Genomic DNA, 18,635 nt, shown 5'->3' with positions numbered 1-18,635 from the left:
TTGTGTTGTTACAAAATCCAACTAAGTAAGGAAGAAAGCACAAAGGAAGGGAAAAGTATAATTCAGTTTTGCCAAACAGCCTGAGAATAATTAGAAGATTAGCAGTTTGGCGCTGTTTACTGGCGAGTTGTGAATTAAATGAATCCCCCTTTTCTCTTTACATTAATGTGACACTTCGGTTCTGGATTTCATGTCCTTTGCACACCTCTCACTCCTCCTGCAGTCAATATGCAGGACTATATTTTACTGCACAAGAAATGTAGGAGCAAGCATTTAATGTGGCATCAGAGACTTTCTAATCGCTGGTCTCTGAAATGTGCTCATAAGTATCTGCAGTTCACTTATTGAGTGGAGATGAATTGCCTTCAATTTGCTTTTATGAATGTGAGTGGAACATTTGCAAAGAGTGGTTTCTGTTATTTACACTGTGAAATGCTTGTAAGCAGCCAGCTATATATATTCTCTCATTGCAGTCATAGTTGGAGGAAAGAATAAAATTCAGCGTGATGCTCTGAAATAGGCTGGATAAAGTTCTGTTCGCAGCTTTAGCTGCCGTCAGCTTAACTCCATGTATTCATCTTGAGTATGATGCTTAGAGGAGCACGAGTGAGAAAGAAGGCTCAACCATCGCAGATGAGAAAAAAGTAATATTGCCACTGAAGTCGATGGTATGCTTGCCATGAAGTTTGGCTAATCAAGTTTTTTACCCTGAGGTTGCTACCTAATTGCAGATGTGTGGGGATGCTTGATGTCTGTATTTTTTTCTGATTTTCCACCCCTCTCTAGTCTCTTATGTCCCCTGCGGGGAATTTATTACACCCCTGTGTAACAGGGACTAGAATCATGGTCACTAGTGCAAGAAAATATCTTTGAGATCATATTCCATCTGCCTACAGGAGTCTGATATAATCTCCTGATAAAAATATACCAGACATTAAGCTGATACTACAGGTCTTGTCTCTTCTCTCATTTAGTGGGATTTGGACATCCAGATGAGAAGGGGAAGAGAGTTTTTTTTCTGAGTGCAGCAATGCATACTTATTCAGAACAATTCAATCCTATTCAAAGCCAGCGGTCCATGTCTGTCCCAACCTAAAATTCAGCTGGATGATATAATAGCTTATTGTTTGATGCAAGCACAGACCACTCAGGTAATAACATCTGTAAAATTGGAGGAGATGTTTGTCATTTCTCCACTGAGAAATAAATGGGAAAAAGTTGTTGTTTATTGTCATATACAGATTATGGCATATAATATAATATTTATAGCCTGTTGTACTATAAATGTTTATATACATATGAAAATCTCAAAATTATTTGAGTTTTTAGTTGTGGGAAAAGCAACCTCCAAATTTGCAGTTTTGTTTATCATCTTTTTTTTTCTTCTTCTAACAGACTGAAAACAATGCTGTCTGTTTCTCACTAGCAATTTTGGAGAAAGAAAGGAGAGGCAAAAACCAAGGCAACCTTGAAATACATGCCATGATAGAGAAAAATTAGAAAGCAGCAAGATCCTGAGCTGCAGAAGTGTTAGGGAAGCTGTTATGATTTTTCATTCATGATCTCAAATGCTTGTAGCACGTTTTTTGGAAGACTTAGGATTTGCCCAAAGATGTTCAGCAAATAAATTGTGATCTCTGTTGAGAAAAGGAAACATCAAGCAATTCACTGCACCGTGATGTCAGGCTTTAGATGGAGGAAGCACTGTGAAAACTGTCTGTTTCCAAGAAAAACCCAGTATTCCAGGTACAGTGATAACTTCTTTGAGGTGTTAACTTCATATGACATTCAATTGGGTGGCTTCAGAGTAAAGTGTCACTTAGGGGCACTCCCATGAGCAATAGTACAGGGAATACAACATTATACCCGTGGAGCACTAATATCCACTGTTTTCATGTCCTCCTGAGCATCAAAGATGAGAGTTAAAGTGCTTCTGGCTTCCTGCAGGATCAAAAGGGAATTTTCTTTATTCACTTGATCAGAGGCAAAGCAGGCTTCTCTCTGTGAAAGGTTTCTCATGTTGTCTGTGTCACTAACAGCCATTAATGGAAATGTTATGATTGAGTGGAAATGAGCTGTGACTGGTGTTGGTCACTATGTTACTTTGATGAAATAATAAAAATAATCAGTAAGGGCCAAAAGCCAGGTAAGATGAGCACCTGCATTTCCTCTTGGCTTGAGGTTAGTGGGGATTTTTTTTGAAAATTGCAGTATAAAAGGGAAAGAAGGGGGATTGTGCCCTAAAAAAACACTGCCGCTGAGGTTAGCAGAAATTTTGGGTTTTGGTGAGAGCAGATCTGATTAGCGAGTCCTCTGTTTCAGCCCCAGTTTGTGCACTGCCAGGTACCCGCAGGCTCTGGTGAAGTCAGTCACACAGTTCCTGAAAAACTGAATGGCCACAGGATCAGGTCCTGGCTTATTGTTTCATTCTAGAGGGGATTTGCTAATGTAGCCAGTCCAGTAAGCTCAATTTTGATGCCATCGCATTTTATTTGACACTAAACTAGAACAGCTGTTTGCAATTAGCACGCATAAAAAGAACAATAACAAAAATGCAGCCTGCCCTTCCAGCTCCACACATACTCAATGCAAAGAGTTCACCAAGTTCTGGTGATTTCCCCCTCCCCGTGCTCTAACTAAAATATCCAAAACAATTATCTCGCTGAAGACCAAATGAAAAAAAAATTTTTATCGTTCCCCAAATGTTTCTGATGGGCAGCAGTGACTGGTTAATGGAAGATAAAACATTGCTGCGTGTGTGTGTGCAGGCAGGGCTCTCGCTGCTCCGGAGCTGATCTAAGCACGAAGTTAAAGGGAGGCGAGGGCCAGGCGACAGCTGTTGCTGTGCTGGGACAGGGTGAGGTAGAGAGCTGGTTTCTTACCAGGACTGGGATCCAGGGCAGCTGGCCCACCCTCCCATTGGGAGCAGTGAACAAGGAGCTTGTAAAATACACAGACCAAATGGAAATGACCCCTATTGACTGAAACCAGCTGCATGTAAGACCTCTCACTGTCTCTCTTGATTTGCTATCTCAAATAAATGGATGTGGTAGAAGGGGCTAGGGAAAGAAAACAAAATAATTTATTCTCCTTGAAGTCGCGCCGCACTAATAAGCCACAGTTTTTACAGCTGAAAAAAAAAGGTTTATTCGCAGATTAAGTTTTTCCCTTCTTTTTTTTTTTTTTGGCTTTGAAAGTCTGCAGTTTAGAATAAGACATGCTGTAGTTCAGTTTCAGAGGTCTTTGACAAATATAGCATTGGTAGGTTTTGTTAGGTATTCATCACATAAAACTGCTGGCTAATGAGAGCTTGGTGTATTTTGCGTTTTGATTCAGAAAACAAAGTTACGACAGCTTTTGTTGGTGCTTTGGCTGAGATCTGCATGGTGGCTCAGCCCATGAAAAAGGTCTTAGCAAGTTGTGAAGAAGAATGATGTGCAGAATGTGTTGTTTTCCAGATTTTTCCTAATACACTCCTGGATAACACCAGTTATTCTGAGCATTGTGAAGGGCTGTTTGCAGTAACCAGGGTTGCACTTGAATTCCGAAATGTTAAGGATGACAGCTGCTCAAATCCTCCATTTTATACCCAGGATGCATTACTGCTATTGATGTTTGAGCTCTGTTCTGACTTTAGAGGTAGGGAAGGAGGTATATAACCTCACTGCTGTAGTTGCCTTTATCTCTTTTTGAGAAGATCGTCAGGTTGTGACACATGCTGTAGTGCAGTCATGGTTTGATAGGCTTTCTTAAGGAAACTTCTTAAAAGTCAGCAGTCTAGTTTTCCTTCATGCAAACTGAGGCACTGATGTGTTTTGCAAATGTATCTCTTTTTTTTTTTTTAAAGTCTTGTTCAGCCAATTGATCATTAGTGAAATAAGCCACCGAATTTGGATAAATGGATCTATTAGAGTGTCTCGGTGGACCTTCATGAAGTCTGCAAAAACATGTGGGATACAAAGATTTGAGGATGATACTTTGAACTGACCCTGTTACTTCTTTTTGCCTTCCACAACCTCCTTTTTTTCCTGTAATATTTTTTTTCTCCTTAAGAATTTGTTTCTTCCTCAGTCCCAGGTGCACAAACACAATAGGGTAGCAGCTTTGAACACAGGAGCCTTTGCCTGTGGCCTTGCAGTGGAGTTGCACAGACATATGTTATTTCAATATAAAGTAGATTAGATTGAAATTCCTGTCTATAGCTTCTGAGTGTCCTGGCAGTCACCCTCTTTGCTTTAAAGACAAAACCACAATGCAGTTCAATCTGGTCATTGCTCCTCCACTGCAGATTTTAGCCACGTTTGCTTGTAGGATCTTTTGACCATCATCTGTGACCCACAGATATTGCTGTGGGGAAAGGCACACCTCTGTTCCTCATACCACTGCTGTTTCTTGCTGGCTGTCCTATAGGTGGCATCTCTTACTGATGAGCTATCTGCTATTCCTTATATCCTCTGGCTGGATAATGAATTATGAGCTAGTTGATGGATTATTCAGATGATGCTAGTCTGGCATCAGGTGATACCGTGGACCTCCTTCCTTCCATTTTTATCTTACCATTTTCTGCTGACTAATTACTTGCATTAGCAGGAATGAGCCAAGCTTACACTGACTTCTTCAAAAATGTAAAGAGGTAAAGAGGTAAAGAGGTCTTCGGTGGCTGCCTGTAAAGAATGCTCTACACTAAGCAAGATGCGGAACCATGGATGTGATGGAGGTTTCCATGGATTTGGAAGGAGCCTTTCTCCTAGCTGACATCTGTCAGGCCCTGCCTTTGGCACACTCTTCTAGGACGCTGCTGATTTCAGAAGTCCAAGGGTAGGATGACACCAGCGAGGTGTTTGTATGCCAGTACAGCTCCCAGCTTTCAGATGACCCTGTAATTGCACTGAAAGGGAACCTTTGTTTGCTCAATATTTCAGCTATAGCTTTAGTACACAAGGGCCCTACCCTGCAGTCCAAAATGTGGCAGCCCTTCCCATTGTCCTTTGTTGGTGTTCAGGTAAAAGTGAACAAATCCCATTGATATTAAGGAAAGTTTTGCCCTGGTCTGGACTCCAGGGCTCAATCCAGTGACAGTACAAAACCTGAGGACTGCAAAACAGAGAGAGGCATTAGCATGTGATAACAACACAGCAGACGTTTGAACTTCCCAGCAAGGAAAGAAGATTAGGTTGAGGCCACCTTCATTATTTTCCTGTCTTTCTGAGGAAAGACCAAGTTGGGTGCTAGTAAAACTGTAGGATATATTTGAGCCTGAATTTGAAAAACATGTCAATGCAATATATTTATCAATGAGTCTTCTAAATAATATATGTAGCAAAAACAAGAGGGGAACTTTATTTCACTTTTATTTTAATCAGACTTTGCTTTTTGAAAGTTGCAAGCATATAAGCTTGGTGAAGCTAACGCTACTGAGCTGGCCAAAGAGAAAAGGATGAGAGGTAGTTATTTTTCCTCAGCAGCACAGTAGGAAATGTGTAACTGTTAAATTTCAGTTCAGATGTTTATATCTTTACATATTTACAGTGGAAAACTAGATTAGAGCCCAAGAATATGTTCTTTTTCCAACCGAAATAAGACTGCTTTTATCAAGGGAATGGCAAGAAAAAAACTAAATAAATCTCAAAACACAGGACAAGGCACCATTTCTACAACAGCAGAAATCTTACTCTGATTGCTCAGATCATCATGTATGAATGTTGAATTTTCTGCCTTCTTCTGTTCCAGAGACTGAAGGCAGCGCTGACTCATCATCCTGCCGCCATGTCGAATGGGAATATGAACACCATGGGCCACATGATGGAAATGATGAGCTCACGGCAGGACCAGACACCACACCATCATATGCACTCACATCCTCATCAGCACCAGACGCTGCCACCTCATCACTCATACCCACATCAGCACCAGCATCCGGCGCACCATCCTCATCCTCAGCCTCACCACCAGCAGAATCATCCTCACCACCACTCCCACTCGCACCTTCACGCACATCCGGCACATCACCAGACCTCGCCGCACCCCCCGCTGCACTCAGGTGGACAAGCACAGGTAGACCTTCATGCCATGCTGCATCACTGAGTTTTGCTGTTATGTGGAGTTAAAGCCTGATCCCTGTATTGTTTCTTCTTGCACGCATGTCTTGTTACATACAAGCCTCTCGGGCTACTCATAGATGTCCGCTACTGGTGGTGGGGAAGCACAAACTTTATTCAGAAAACGAGTGAAGCAACAACTTGTTTTGTTGCTTAATTTGCTAGACATTTGTAATATCTTACTTAATACGGAGCTTCAAGGTTTTTCAGTGCTCTGAGATCTCCAAATTGCCACATTATCTTTTTATGGATGGGGTATATTATAGAGATTAGCATATTATATATGTTGCTTAACATGCTTGAAGCTAAACTTCTCAGGCCAAGATTTAAAGAGCTGTATATGTGCTCTACCTGCAGAAATACATAGCACTTCACTTCAGTGAAGTAAAATGGCACTGGTGGGTGGGTGGGCGTGTGTGTGTATTTTTTCAAGACTGGAGATAGTAGAGGTAGCTTTAAGGAAAGATACATTGGCTTATAGGAAAATAAGAAAGGATCCAGACCCTGTGAAGGGGATAGCAGCCCCTAGCTGCAGACAATGAAAGAAAGCCAAGATTATCTGGGAGTGAAGGCAATAGTTGGTGGATGTTGTGACAGGAGAGAAAGATGATGAAGCCAGTCTGAGGAGAGAGACTTAAACCAGGAAGGCAATTTTGATTTGAATTCAAGTGATGAGAACTCAATGAAGCTATCCATTGAATGAGATGGAGGTCTCAATTTTTGGACCAGGTATATTGGCTTCAGCAATTTGGATAATTCAATATCTGAACTGGATGTTTCTTGAACTAATGAACTAGTGAGCACGGACTTTAGCAGAGCCATTTTTGAGAGGAAGTCTACTAATGTCTTAAGATGATAGGCTTCTGCATAGGATCGCACAAGAAAAATAAAGCTCTGGGGCCAGTGACTGTAACATGTCAGGTCAGGGGAGCAAATTTAAGAAGGACGAGCGGGCTGTGCATAGAATGAGGACAAAGAGGAGTGCCAGCCATAAGAAGTTCAATCTGTGAAGTATTGTGTTGCTTGCAAATACCTTTCAGACAAGCTCTTAGAAAACATTAAAGAAAATGAAAGGATTTGGCTGACATCCCCGTGTCCCACAACATTAACTATTTACTAACATCTAGCTTTATTATTGCAGAGGCTGCAAGCACATGGGATTTCCCTAAAGCATTTGCTAATGTAAAATGAATTGTCAGCTTTAGAGAAACAGTCTAAATAAGAGAGTAGCAGACTCCCCTGTGAGAAGATGTCCAGAGCTTTCCTAAGTTTAGTTCAGTTTTTACTTTGCAAATTCAATTATTTTCCCGTCTGTTAATGAGTTATTTTCCTTGGAGTTGTTTAAAAACTCCAATTAAAAGCCATTATCTCATAACAGAGAAACCAAAAGTAACCTGATGACTGTCTTGGAGATCCATGAGAAAGTAAGGATGAAGTTGTCTTAGCAGACTGGGGACCCCATGGATGAGATGGAGGAAGTCACTTAACCTCTCTGCGGCTTTTAAAACAAGGGTAATAGCAGTGACACCTCACCGAGGGGTTGGGAGGATAAACATGTCAGTGCAGGCGAGGGAGTCAGCACCGCTGCAAAACATCCATATTACCACTTTTAACAGGTGAGGAGAAAACAGCTACAAACTATTTCAGTTGGAAGGGATCTACAACAATCATCTAGTTCAACTGCCTGACCAATTCAGGGCTGACCAAGTTAAAGCATGTTATTAAGGGCATTGTCCAAATGTCTCTTGAACACTGACAGGCTTGGGGCATCAACCACCTCTCTAGGAAGCCTGTTCCGTGTTTTACCACCTTCTTGGTAAATAAATGCTTCCTAATGTCCAGTCTGAACCTCCCCTGGTGCAGCTTTGAACTATTCCCACATGCCCTATCACTGAATACCGGGGAGAAGGGATCAGCACCTCCCTCTCCACTTTCCCTCCTCAGGAAGCTGTAGAGAGCAAGGAGGTTGCCCCTCAGCCTCCTTCTCTCCAACCTAGACAAGCACGAAGTCCTTAACCACTCCTCACAGGACGTGCCTTCCAGTCCTTTCACCAGCTTTGTTGCCCTCCTCTGGGCACATTCAAGGACCTTCACATCCTTCTTAAATGGAGAGCCCAGAACTGCACACAGTACTCCAGGTGAGGCCTCACCAACACTGAATACAGCAGGATAATCACCTCTTTTGACCGGCTGGTTATCACAGAATCACAGAATGTTAGGGATTGGAAGGGACCTCGAAAGATCATCTAGTCCAATCCCCCTGCCGGAGCAGGATTGCCTAGACCATATCACACAGGAACGCGTCCAGGCGGGTTTTGAATGTCTCCAGAGAAGGAGACTCCACAACCTCTCTGGGCAGCCTGTTCCAGTGTTCAGTTACCCTCACCGTAAAGAAGTTTTTCCTCATATTTATGTGGAACCTCCTGTGTTCCAGCTTGCACCCATTGCCCCTTGTCCTGTCAAGGGATGTCACTGAGAAGAGCCTGGCTCCATCCTCATGACACTTGCCCTTTCCATATTTATAAACATTAATGAGGTCACCCCTCAGTCTCCTCTTCTCTAAGCTAAAGAGACCCAGCTCCCTCAGCCTCTCCTCATAAGGGAGGTGTTTCACTCCCTTAATCATCTTTGTGGCTCTGCGCTGGACTCTCTCTAGCAGTTCCCTGTCCTTCTTGAACTGAGGGGCCCAGAAGTGGACACAATATTCCAGATGCGGCCTCACCAGGGCAGAGTAGAGGGGGAGGAGAACCTCTCTCGACCTGCTAACCACACCCCTTCTAATACACCCCAGGATGCCATTGGCCTTCTTGGCCACAAGGGCACACTGCTGAGTCGTATTAAGCCCGCTGTCGATCAGCACCCCCAGGTCCCTTTCGGCAGGGCTGCTCTCCAGCCACTCCTCTCCTAGTTTATACCTGTGCCCGGTGTTACTCTGTCCTAGGTGCAGAATCCAGCATTTCGACTTCTGAAATTTCGTCCCATTAATCATAGCCCAGTGCTCCAATCTATCTAGATCCCTCTGCAAGGCCCCTTGTCCCTCAAGAGAGTCAGCAGCACCTCTCAGTTTGGTATCATCAGCAAACTTGCTAATGGTGCATTCAACTCCTGCATCCAGATCATTGATAAATATATTGAACAGAACTGGCCCTAGAATTGAGCCCTGAGGAACACCGCTGGTGACCAGTCGCCAGCCAGATGTAGGTCCATTCACTACAACCCTTCAGCCAGTTCCTCACCCAGTGCACTGTGAACCCACTCATCCCACAGTTGGACAACTTGTCCAGAAGGATGCTGTGAGGGACAGTATCAAAAGCCTTACTAAAATCCAGAAAATCTACATCCACCACCTTCCCTTCACCCACTAGGTGTGTGACCTTACCATAGAAGGATATCAAATCAGTTAAACAGGACTTTCCCTTTGTGAACGCATATTGACTGTGCCTGATGATTGCATTATTCTTTAATTGCCTTTCAATAGTACCCAGTATAATCTTCTCCATAATTTTTCCAGGAACTGAGATTAGACTAACGGGTCTGTAGTTCCCTGGGTATTCCCTCACGGCCATTTTCTAGATTGGAATAACATTGGCTAGCTTCCAGTCACCAGAGACCTCCCCAGACTCCCAAGAACTTTGGTAGATGATCAAGAAGGGTCCTGCCATAACACCCACCTCTTCCTCTTAATTTATGTGCTGCTGAAGATGGGTTTGAGTCATTCCAGTTAGGACAGCCTTGACTCCTTGTGTTTTGTATTTCCCATTAACTAGGCACCCCAAAAGATTCACAGGTGGGCAAGAAGAAATATGGGCACCAGGGTAGGTGGGCTGACTGGCAGCCACAAAGCTATGTCAGATTCGCTCCAGTCTCGAGCCATGTCCGCAGTCAGATGAGCTTTGCTGTGCACAGCGTGTCACTGGAGGCAACGGGCCTTATCAGGGATCAATGAGGTCTTCACCTTGTCCATAGGTGTAAGTGTCACCAAGAGGACAGGAATGGAGGGTGAAGGCTGACAAGGCTGAGCAGGGCTCCTAGGGTCAGCGGCTTCCCCGGGCAGCAAAGCTCTGCCTGTTCCCGTGGTGCGAAAGCAGTAGTGATTTCTGAACAGATGCATTAGTGTCTGCTGAGTAATAACCACATGGTTATTACTTTCTAAGCTCATCCATAGTCCCCATGGTAATAGCCTCTTTGGGGGTCAGATTGGTCCAGCAGACATTAATTTTATGGTGCATTTTACTAATTATTAACCTACTCCTCCTTCTGAGCCAGATTCTTCCATTCCAAACCACCTGCCAAATGACAGCATGGTCCACACTGCTGTGAGCCTTGTGCTCCCATGCCGAGACTGTTGTTATTCTACACCACACCCTTCTGTAATGTCAGAATTCATTTCATGCTTTTCAGCTACCATTTTGATACACAGGAGCCTGATGAATTATGCTTTCATAGAATGAATGAATGGGTATTAGTTTTGTAGTAAGTTGCAAAGAACAGAGAGAAGTATTGGATCAAGGATAAAAGCAGAAATCACCTTCTAATAGGCATCTTTCTGAGAAAGAGATATTATTTTATCAAGTTGTAGCTGTGTTGCCTCAACTACTACAAAAATGACACTATTATTCTTGTGTTGGTCCCATGAAGGTTTCTTCATATGAAACTTGCCAGAGTGACACCTTAAGCAGAGTAGGGGTTTGGATGTTGTTTCATTCTGTTAGCTGTCCTGTGTTTGTCTTCATTATGGATATGTGATTAGCATCCTCTAAAAACAAAATAACCTCAGTTTTATTATATGTTCATTTTCTTCTTATGTCCCTAGGCAGGGCAGTGAAATCCTGCTAGAGAAGGACAGTTACTAAGATATAACCTAACAGATTTCAGGGTTAAGAGCTATCTAGTAAGAGTCAGTTAATTATCCCACGTGGCATTATTAGTGACGTAATGGCAACCTTTATAATTAATATCTGCCAGAGAGGGAGAGAAAATTTTGTTGTTCTGAAAATGCCCACTGACTGCCCAAAGACTGACTGCTACATTCTGCAAACACTAGTTATTCAGGAGAAAATGACCACATGGGGGGAAAGAGAAAAAGAAATCGATAGTTACCTTTTTCTGCCTCTGTAGCAGACCCGACTGGGAGAGTTAAGAAAAAAGAATTTTTAATGCTGGATGGAAAAGGAGAGAAATGGGATAAGGAAAGCTTTTGGTGTCCAGAAACATAAATAACAAATCTTTGAAGTCCCGAAAGGTGTTGTATGTGAGAAAATGAAAGGCCTTTGATGAGATGTTGACATTAAAAGGGATCTCTGAGGCCTCTGCACTCAGACATCTTGCTAAAGAGGCAGCGTGCTCAGCCCAGGTGGATGGGGAGCAGCTGGCATCCCTCGGCAACGAGCTTCCAGAGGCAGTCTGGGGATGCTGGTGGGGACAGGGACAGCGGCCAGCGGTCCTGCGCCGCGCTGGCTGGTGATCCTGCAAGGCACTGGTGGCTGCAGCCTCTGCAGCTGCCGTAGCCCTGGGACTCCAACCCCCGGTGTGGACGGAGGGTTGGGGATTTATTTTACCAGCGAACACATGGACTTAATACAAGCTGAAATTTTAAAAATCAGTCAGAATGTGCAGGGCGGCTTTTTTATTTTTAGAAGGTTATTTTTTTTAAAAACATTTTTCTGCTCCTGTGAGAGAGATTCCCTGACTGTGCAACATAAAGCTGGGAATAAATTGGCTTTATGCAAAAAGCGTTATCAGATGCACAGAATAATTACACGTAAAATTGCCACTTTAACTGACACAAGTCAGCTGGGGGAGGGAGCAAACTCTTCTTCACAGTTTGTGGCAAGATTCTAGACAGAAAAGCAGCCTTGCAAGACGATAGTATCGTTTTAATTGAGACAGAGATGTTAGGCAAACGCATGTTAATTGCCGCAATTGAAATTCAGGGCTCGGTCTGACAAAGCGCTGAGTATGTCCACTCCCTGGAGTCAAAAGGAAGCACCTTGGAGGTTTGGGCCTTTGCCAGAACAAGAGGGTTAATTTTGAGTTAACAATTCACGTTTCCAGACTGTTCCAGACTGTGCTGGAGCAGCGGCAGCAACGTGAGCAGCAGCTCCCACTGGGCACGAGTGATGGGACCTGTGGGTCGGACTCCCGAGCCCTGAGCACAGTCCAGAGCCCTGTGGCCTGGGTGCCACAGAGAGGCAGGAGAGCAATCCAAAGGCTGGCTATTCCCAGGCAGCTGAACGTTAAGTCTGATGCTGGTTCCTGACAGGGATGTGGGCATGTGTTTCATCCACCCAGGAGTCGGAGCACAGACTATGTGGGGCTGCCCCCACCACGTCCCTTTTCTGTAATGGCATGGGCCAGTGACTCTCAGGAGCAGGATCAATACTCTCCTGCACTTGTAAAAGCATAAATACATATTTTTCCATAGTTTCGTAGCAGCAGGACTGGATGTGGTGTGCCACTGCTGTCAAAGCCAGGCTGCTGTAAAAAAGGGAGTACAGCATCCATGGGGGTCAAATGGAATATCCCTTCTCCATGCAGTGCAGGGATACCAAAATCCAAGTTCGAGTTCAGGTACCTAAAATCCTTTATTTTGCCCCCAGCTGAGGGGCACTGAGGTCTGCTGGCCTTGCACAATCCCAGCCCGTGGCTTCCCAGCTCTGCTCAGGTACAAAGAGCTCCCATTTCCAGAGGTGGTAAAGCATGAGACAGAGATGGAGGAGCCTGTGAAATAGAAATGTCCTAAAATTTTTGAGGCAATTTAAAAGAAAAAGAAAGAAAAAGAGAGACAGAAATAAGGCCCCTGCAGTCTACTGCTTTGATGAAAGCAGTCGCTGAGAGAAACTTGACATTTCAGGTTTGAAATAGGTGGTGGCAGAGAAAGTACCTAAGTGAAATGTTTGTAATAACTGTAAGGGGAAAAATATTTTCCCTACTAATATTCAGAGGATCGTTTAAAAAAAAAAAAAAATCTCCCCTTTGACCACGGCAAAGATCTGCCAGCAGCTAATTTCAGTGGCATCTGGCACAGCCTTTTGACTTGTGCCTGTGGCAGACCTCGCCGGGGAGCAGGATGAGTGTGTGAGACCTCCCTGCCCCTCTCAGCATCCCCCCCTGTAACTTTTCCCCCTCACCACCCCCTGCCAAAACTCTTCTTCCCCGCCAGGTTTCGCCGGCAGCGCAGCAGATGCAGCCCACGCAAACGATACAGCCACCGCAGCCGACTGGAGGTCGTCGGAGGAGGGTGGTGGACGAAGACCCGGATGAGAGGAGGCGGAAATTTCTGGAAAGGAACCGAGCCGCCGCCACGCGCTGCAGACAGAAGAGGAAGGTCTGGGTGATGTCACTGGAAAAGAAAGCAGAAGAGCTCACCCAGACAAACATGCAGCTTCAGGTGCGAGCCACTGTCTGTGCCCCCGAGGACACAGAGGGGCTCTTTGTGCTCGGAGGGGCTGGCGGTGCCGGCGGGCCCTCGTCGCCTTTGGGGCTGCCCCGGCACAGCCGTCTCCTAGCGGGACCACGGGCATAATCAAGATGTGTGTGCTTCAATTAAAGAAATAATTGCATTTTAGCTGGATAAGCCAGGAAAAAGCTGTCTTGGCATTTAGAAGCCTTTGCTAGACGGAGTTGTATTTATTTTCTTTCCTTGTCACCGCTTTTTGTGGGGACTTTTTTGGAAGCACCATTAACTCGGCTGTAAAAGACTTCTTCAGAGCAGGGCATGTAGCTAAACAGTCATTCAAAGCTAGCGAGATGATAGGAGCGTAAATAGATCAGTCTACCAGTAAGGAAAAGAATGAAGTGGATGGAGGAAAATACCCTGAATTAATATAATAAAAGCCCTTCTTATTGTGGTGCCCTTCTTACGGTGGGCACAGTACTTCTGCCCCATCCAGAGGTGTGCCTGTGTGCTGCCAGGAGCAGAAAGACCATTCGCATAATGGCACCCCCTGAAAATATACTCCCCCAAAACACAGAGGTGTGAGGAGCACCCAGGCGCCGGCTGTAGCGGAGCCGTAGGTGACATGCTGACAGCAGCCCTGCCACCACACTGCCCAGCATGGCAGGCTGCCATTTGCCCCCACAGGTCTGGTTTCCCCATCCTGATGCAGAGAGACAGAGTATTTCCCGAGCACATTAAAACACTGCCTGAAGTATCTATGGTGCTGTGAAGGGTTAGTTTGCTTGTCAGTTCATGTCATCAAATCTGGAAGCCAAATTGCCTTCAGAAAAAGTTATAAAATAAAGTCATGGACAAATGTTAACATACACCCAGCACCTGAGCACCAAGTGCCATTTTTGCTCAGTTCTTCTGAAGTTGTGGCACAGCGTCTGTGTTCTTGGGTTTAATCTTTGCAGAAGAGCCTGGTTTAAGCTTTGTGGCAAACCAAACCCTCTCTTTCTTTTCTAGAACGAGGTTTCCATGCTGAAAAATGAGGTAGCACAGCTGAAACAGTTATTGTTAACACATAAAGACTGTCCGATAACAGCTATGCAGAAAGAATCGCAAGGATATCTAAGTAAGTAGCTGATATGTTTGCACTGTGTCCACACTCCTCACAGGAAAGCAAAGTCTCTAATTCTTCCCTCCAGAACCCCTTCTTGGTCATATTCTCACTTGAACCTGTCTTCTCAAACATCACCCGAGCCGTCCAATCTCCTGCCCTTATTTATCGAGCCCCGCTCAAAACCAAAAAAGCCCTGGTTTGCATCCCACACAGCAGAGCTAGCCTTCCCCACCCCTCCCTTCGGCAAGGAGATGCACATGGATGGACGCTCGCTCCCCTGTGGAGGATCCCGCTTGAACTCACAGCTCCAAACCTGCAAGAGTCCTCCTGGGCGCAGCGCTGCCAGCACCTTAAAATAACTCTCAAAAGAAAAGTTAAAAAGGAAAACATTACAGTCCCCTCCAGCGAAAATGGTACTGTGCTCTGACAATGGCGCAGACCAGGCGTGGAGCAGGTTTTCAAGGTTTGTCAACTCTTTTTTAACTCTTATCTTTCGGGGTTTTTTTCAAAAACTTTCATCTGATGGAGATGTTGCATCGATTCTGTCTAGTTGATGCATTTTACAAGTGTGGTAATTTAGGGACAAATTCTTTGTTTGGCTCTAGAACGGCTCAGAAGAGCCTCAGGGTTAATATTTGCCGGATTGTGGCATTCTCTTAAAATAGAGCCCATTTCTGTCTTCTCTGCATCACTATGCATCTGGCTCTTTAACAGTACTCAAAAGAAAAAATACATAATTGCATTACATGCCTATCAACTGTTGCTTGAATTAGATTTTTCTGTGCTGCAGTGCACTGCACTCTAATTTTGATTCCTGCTGGAGCGAATAAACCATTTAAGCATCCCAACTGATCTTACAGACCTTAAGATATCAGACTTTTTATCCTGACATCGGTTTCATAATCATTAAGGTCTTGGACTTTTATCAAGGTCCCAGCTCCTGAAGTCAGGGTGATATCAGAGAAGCTGGCTTGAAAAAAATAACAAAAAATGCAAAAGATCAGAAGACAGAGAGTGTGGGATAACTGTGTATTTTGAAATCCTGGGACTTGTGCAGGTTGTTACTATTGCTGCCGTAGTAGTACATCCCTTTTCCAGGAGCATCACCCAGCCTGGGCTTGTTACTTGGATGGCAAATTGAATGTGTGCTGTCTCTGTGCCCTCACCCCCTTCCCAGGTCCCGAGAGCAGTCCTCCCGCGAGCCCGGTCCCAGCTTGCTCCCAGCAGCAAGTCATCCAGCACAACACCATCACGACCTCCTCTTCCGTCAGCGACGTCGTGGGAAGCTCCACTCTCACCCAGCTCGCCAGCCACAGAACAGACATCAACCCCATCCTTTAAAAGTGGTTGATCAGAAACTGCTAGGGGAGTGTGGTAGCGTATCAAAGCGTCCTCTGTGCTAAGGACATTTGTCAACCGTAACTCAAGCCTGGAAGATTCCTCAGTTCTTGAAAGACTCTGGCTTTCATTTTTATAGTTATTAAAATGTCTTTTATACTTAGTTACATAAAAGGGAGTTATGCAATTAATATGCTATCAGTTTGAGAAATGCTTTGGTGCTTTCTCCAGTTTTTTTGGTACCAGTTACTTGTTTATAAACCTAACTGTTTCTGTACATAGTCACTTTTCCTTCTCACCATTCTAGCCTGAAGCCTCAGAAATATGGAGTTGTGTTAAACTGCAGCTTGTTAGCCAGTGTGAGGCACGAAAAGTATTAAACAGAGTCATATGTAAGTAACTAGGAGTAATTAGGCTATAAATATAGAAAGAGGGCATCTGCTGACAGCATAATAAAAAATGAGTTAACGTTGTGCTATCAGCAGACCCCGTCTTGCATTCAGAGCTTCTTTCAAAGTGGTTACGTAGGATGTGACTATCAGGACAAAATCAAGCCCAAATAACGTGCTCTTTTGTCTAGCCCTCCCTGTTCTCCTCTCTCTCCTATCATGCCTTTTTTTCTCCTCCAGTTATTCTTACACCTTCCTTTTCCCGTCCCAAACCCTTTTCATCCCTCAGCTTTTTTTTTCCTGCTTTTTTTCATTCCAAGGCTTTCTCGCTTCCCCCTCTTTTTCTTGAAGAACAGTGATGAACAAGCAAAAACTTCAAGCCCACCTAAAAACTGTCAGCACGGCTGCTGCTTTCAGTAGCTCTTCACCCGCAGCTGGTCTGTGCCGAGCGTTTGGCTTTTAAAAAATAGAAATGCTCCTGATTTAGTGTTTTTAATAAACAGCGAAAGGCGAAAGCAGTGCAGCCCCAGGTGAAGTGGGATTGAGAGCCAGCTGTGTTGATGCTAGCAGCCCTGTAAGCTTCTGTGGTGTGGTACAGGCGTAGCGAGCAACACCTGAGAATCACAGCAATTCTTTTGCACTGCCAGTCATTAACATAGAAAAATCCATGTAGCATATAATAATTCGGAAAAGTTCTGTTCCCTAACTCAGTTACATTGTTCTAGCACCAAAAGCTGACAGCCTCAGGTTTCACAGCTATAAAAGAGAAATAAATCAGCGTAACAGTTTTGACCGGTTGGAAAAATGCCATTTTTAATTCCCAGGGAAAGACCTGCTCTCTGCAGGCGTTCCTTTAAGTGTCCACAGACCGGTCCCGCGCTGGCAGACAGCCGTGTAGCTTCACTGACTTTAATGGTACTTAACGCCCGTTTACCGCGGGTAAGGAACTGTCTCGTTAGGACGCTAAATAATTTTTAAAAGGCATGCAGCCGCTAAAAAGTGCTGCAAGAATGGCAAAGCCCACTGCAATCTGGATAAAACCCAGTCCTGCAAAGAGGGCTGGGAAAGAGCCTTATGCCACAATTCGGGTTTTTGTTTGGACTCTGAGCCTGCCCCTCAGCGCAACAGATTTGCATCCCCAAGTGGTACCAGTGATTGATGGGAAAATCAGATGGAGATGATGCCAGTTAATTACGCTGCCTTGCCGTATATTGGGACCTGATTTTGCTCTCAAATACATCAGCGACAAAACCTCCTGCTGCTTACCCGGGATGCGGGCTCTGAGCTGGTGATAAATGTTGAAACATTTTGAGCTGCAGCTTTAATAGCAAAAGCTAATTCATGTTATTCCCGGCAAATCCTCTAGCCCTGAACAGACTTTGTTCTGTAGCGAAGTTCTCCTCCTCAAAGGCTGTGTCTTTGGGTTTGAGAGGAGTTGTGAAGTTTAAAAGGGTGACTCTTCTCTGTGTGGGAGGGAGATGAAACAACTGAGGCGTGAGGCACTGTAAGGAGCAGGGTCCGCCTGGAAGGGAAGGGAAAATTCTGAGGATCATTCATTTCCGAATTAGTTCTTATCTTGGTAACTAACTTTTTATTAGTATTCTTTAACAGCTCTCTTTCCATTTATGCAAATACATTCAAAAGAAGAAGATTTTTAATGTACAGTGTAAATCTTGGCTTGATTATATAGACTAAGAACCAAAAAAAAATTACGAAAAAATACAAATGTAAAGGATTTTCTATTATATTTTAGACAAACATATACTTTTAAAGTGTTTTAAATACTGAATCTATAAATTTTTTTAACCTCCAGTTGTAGTAGCTAAACGGTTTTGCTTCATCACAGCTCCCAAGGGAACTGTTTTCAAATATGCAGTTGAGCAAAATATTCCAGCTGAGTATCCACTATGTTAAAAACCCAAATAAGTATTTCCCCTGTGTCTGAATTTCATCATTCACCATGAAAAAGAAACTGCCATCGCAGGGTTAATTTTTAAAACTTTCCCTCTGTGTGGGTAGCACTTAAATACATTAAAAAATAAAAATCAGAGTTGTTGGTAATATTAGAATACCCAGTTGAGCTACGCTGCACTAGAATTACGGTTTAGCTTAATTTTATTCAGTCTCCTCAATTAAAATATTTAGCTGTTAAACTGAAAGCCTCTACATTAAAAAGAAAAAAAAAAAAAGCAAAAAAATACAAAAACCTTGCCTAAGTTTTGTTAAATTCAGCAACTTGACAGTTTGACTGATGTGTATTATATATAGCTCAATTATTTCTTTTTTTAATGCTAACTAGGCAAGCC

General features: G+C 43.9%; 1 protein-coding gene across 5 annotated transcripts in view; it reads left to right on the top strand.

Moving 5' to 3' along the window:
- CREB5 (cAMP responsive element binding protein 5) overlaps window positions 1-16,708 on the top strand; it is a 255,677-nt gene extending 238,969 nt beyond the window's left edge. For all 5 annotated transcript variants that reach the window (XM_068405096.1, XM_068405092.1, XM_068405094.1 and 2 more), the window contains 4 exons: window positions 5,731-6,054; window positions 13,261-13,488; window positions 14,506-14,614; window positions 15,780-16,708. In XM_068405096.1, coding sequence (XP_068261197.1) covers window positions 5,731-6,054; window positions 13,261-13,488; window positions 14,506-14,614; window positions 15,780-15,943 — 825 coding nt within the window. In that variant the 3' untranslated portion in view covers window positions 15,944-16,708. The remainder of the gene's footprint in view (window positions 1-5,730; window positions 6,055-13,260; window positions 13,489-14,505; window positions 14,615-15,779) is intronic.
- Window positions 16,709-18,635: the final 1,927 nt, after the last annotated feature.

The sequence above is a fragment of the Nyctibius grandis genome, chromosome 7 (assembly GCF_013368605.1).
Source record: "Nyctibius grandis isolate bNycGra1 chromosome 7, bNycGra1.pri, whole genome shotgun sequence".
NCBI lineage: Eukaryota > Metazoa > Chordata > Aves > Nyctibiiformes > Nyctibiidae > Nyctibius > Nyctibius grandis.
This window is presented reverse-complemented; position numbering and strand designations above follow the sequence as displayed.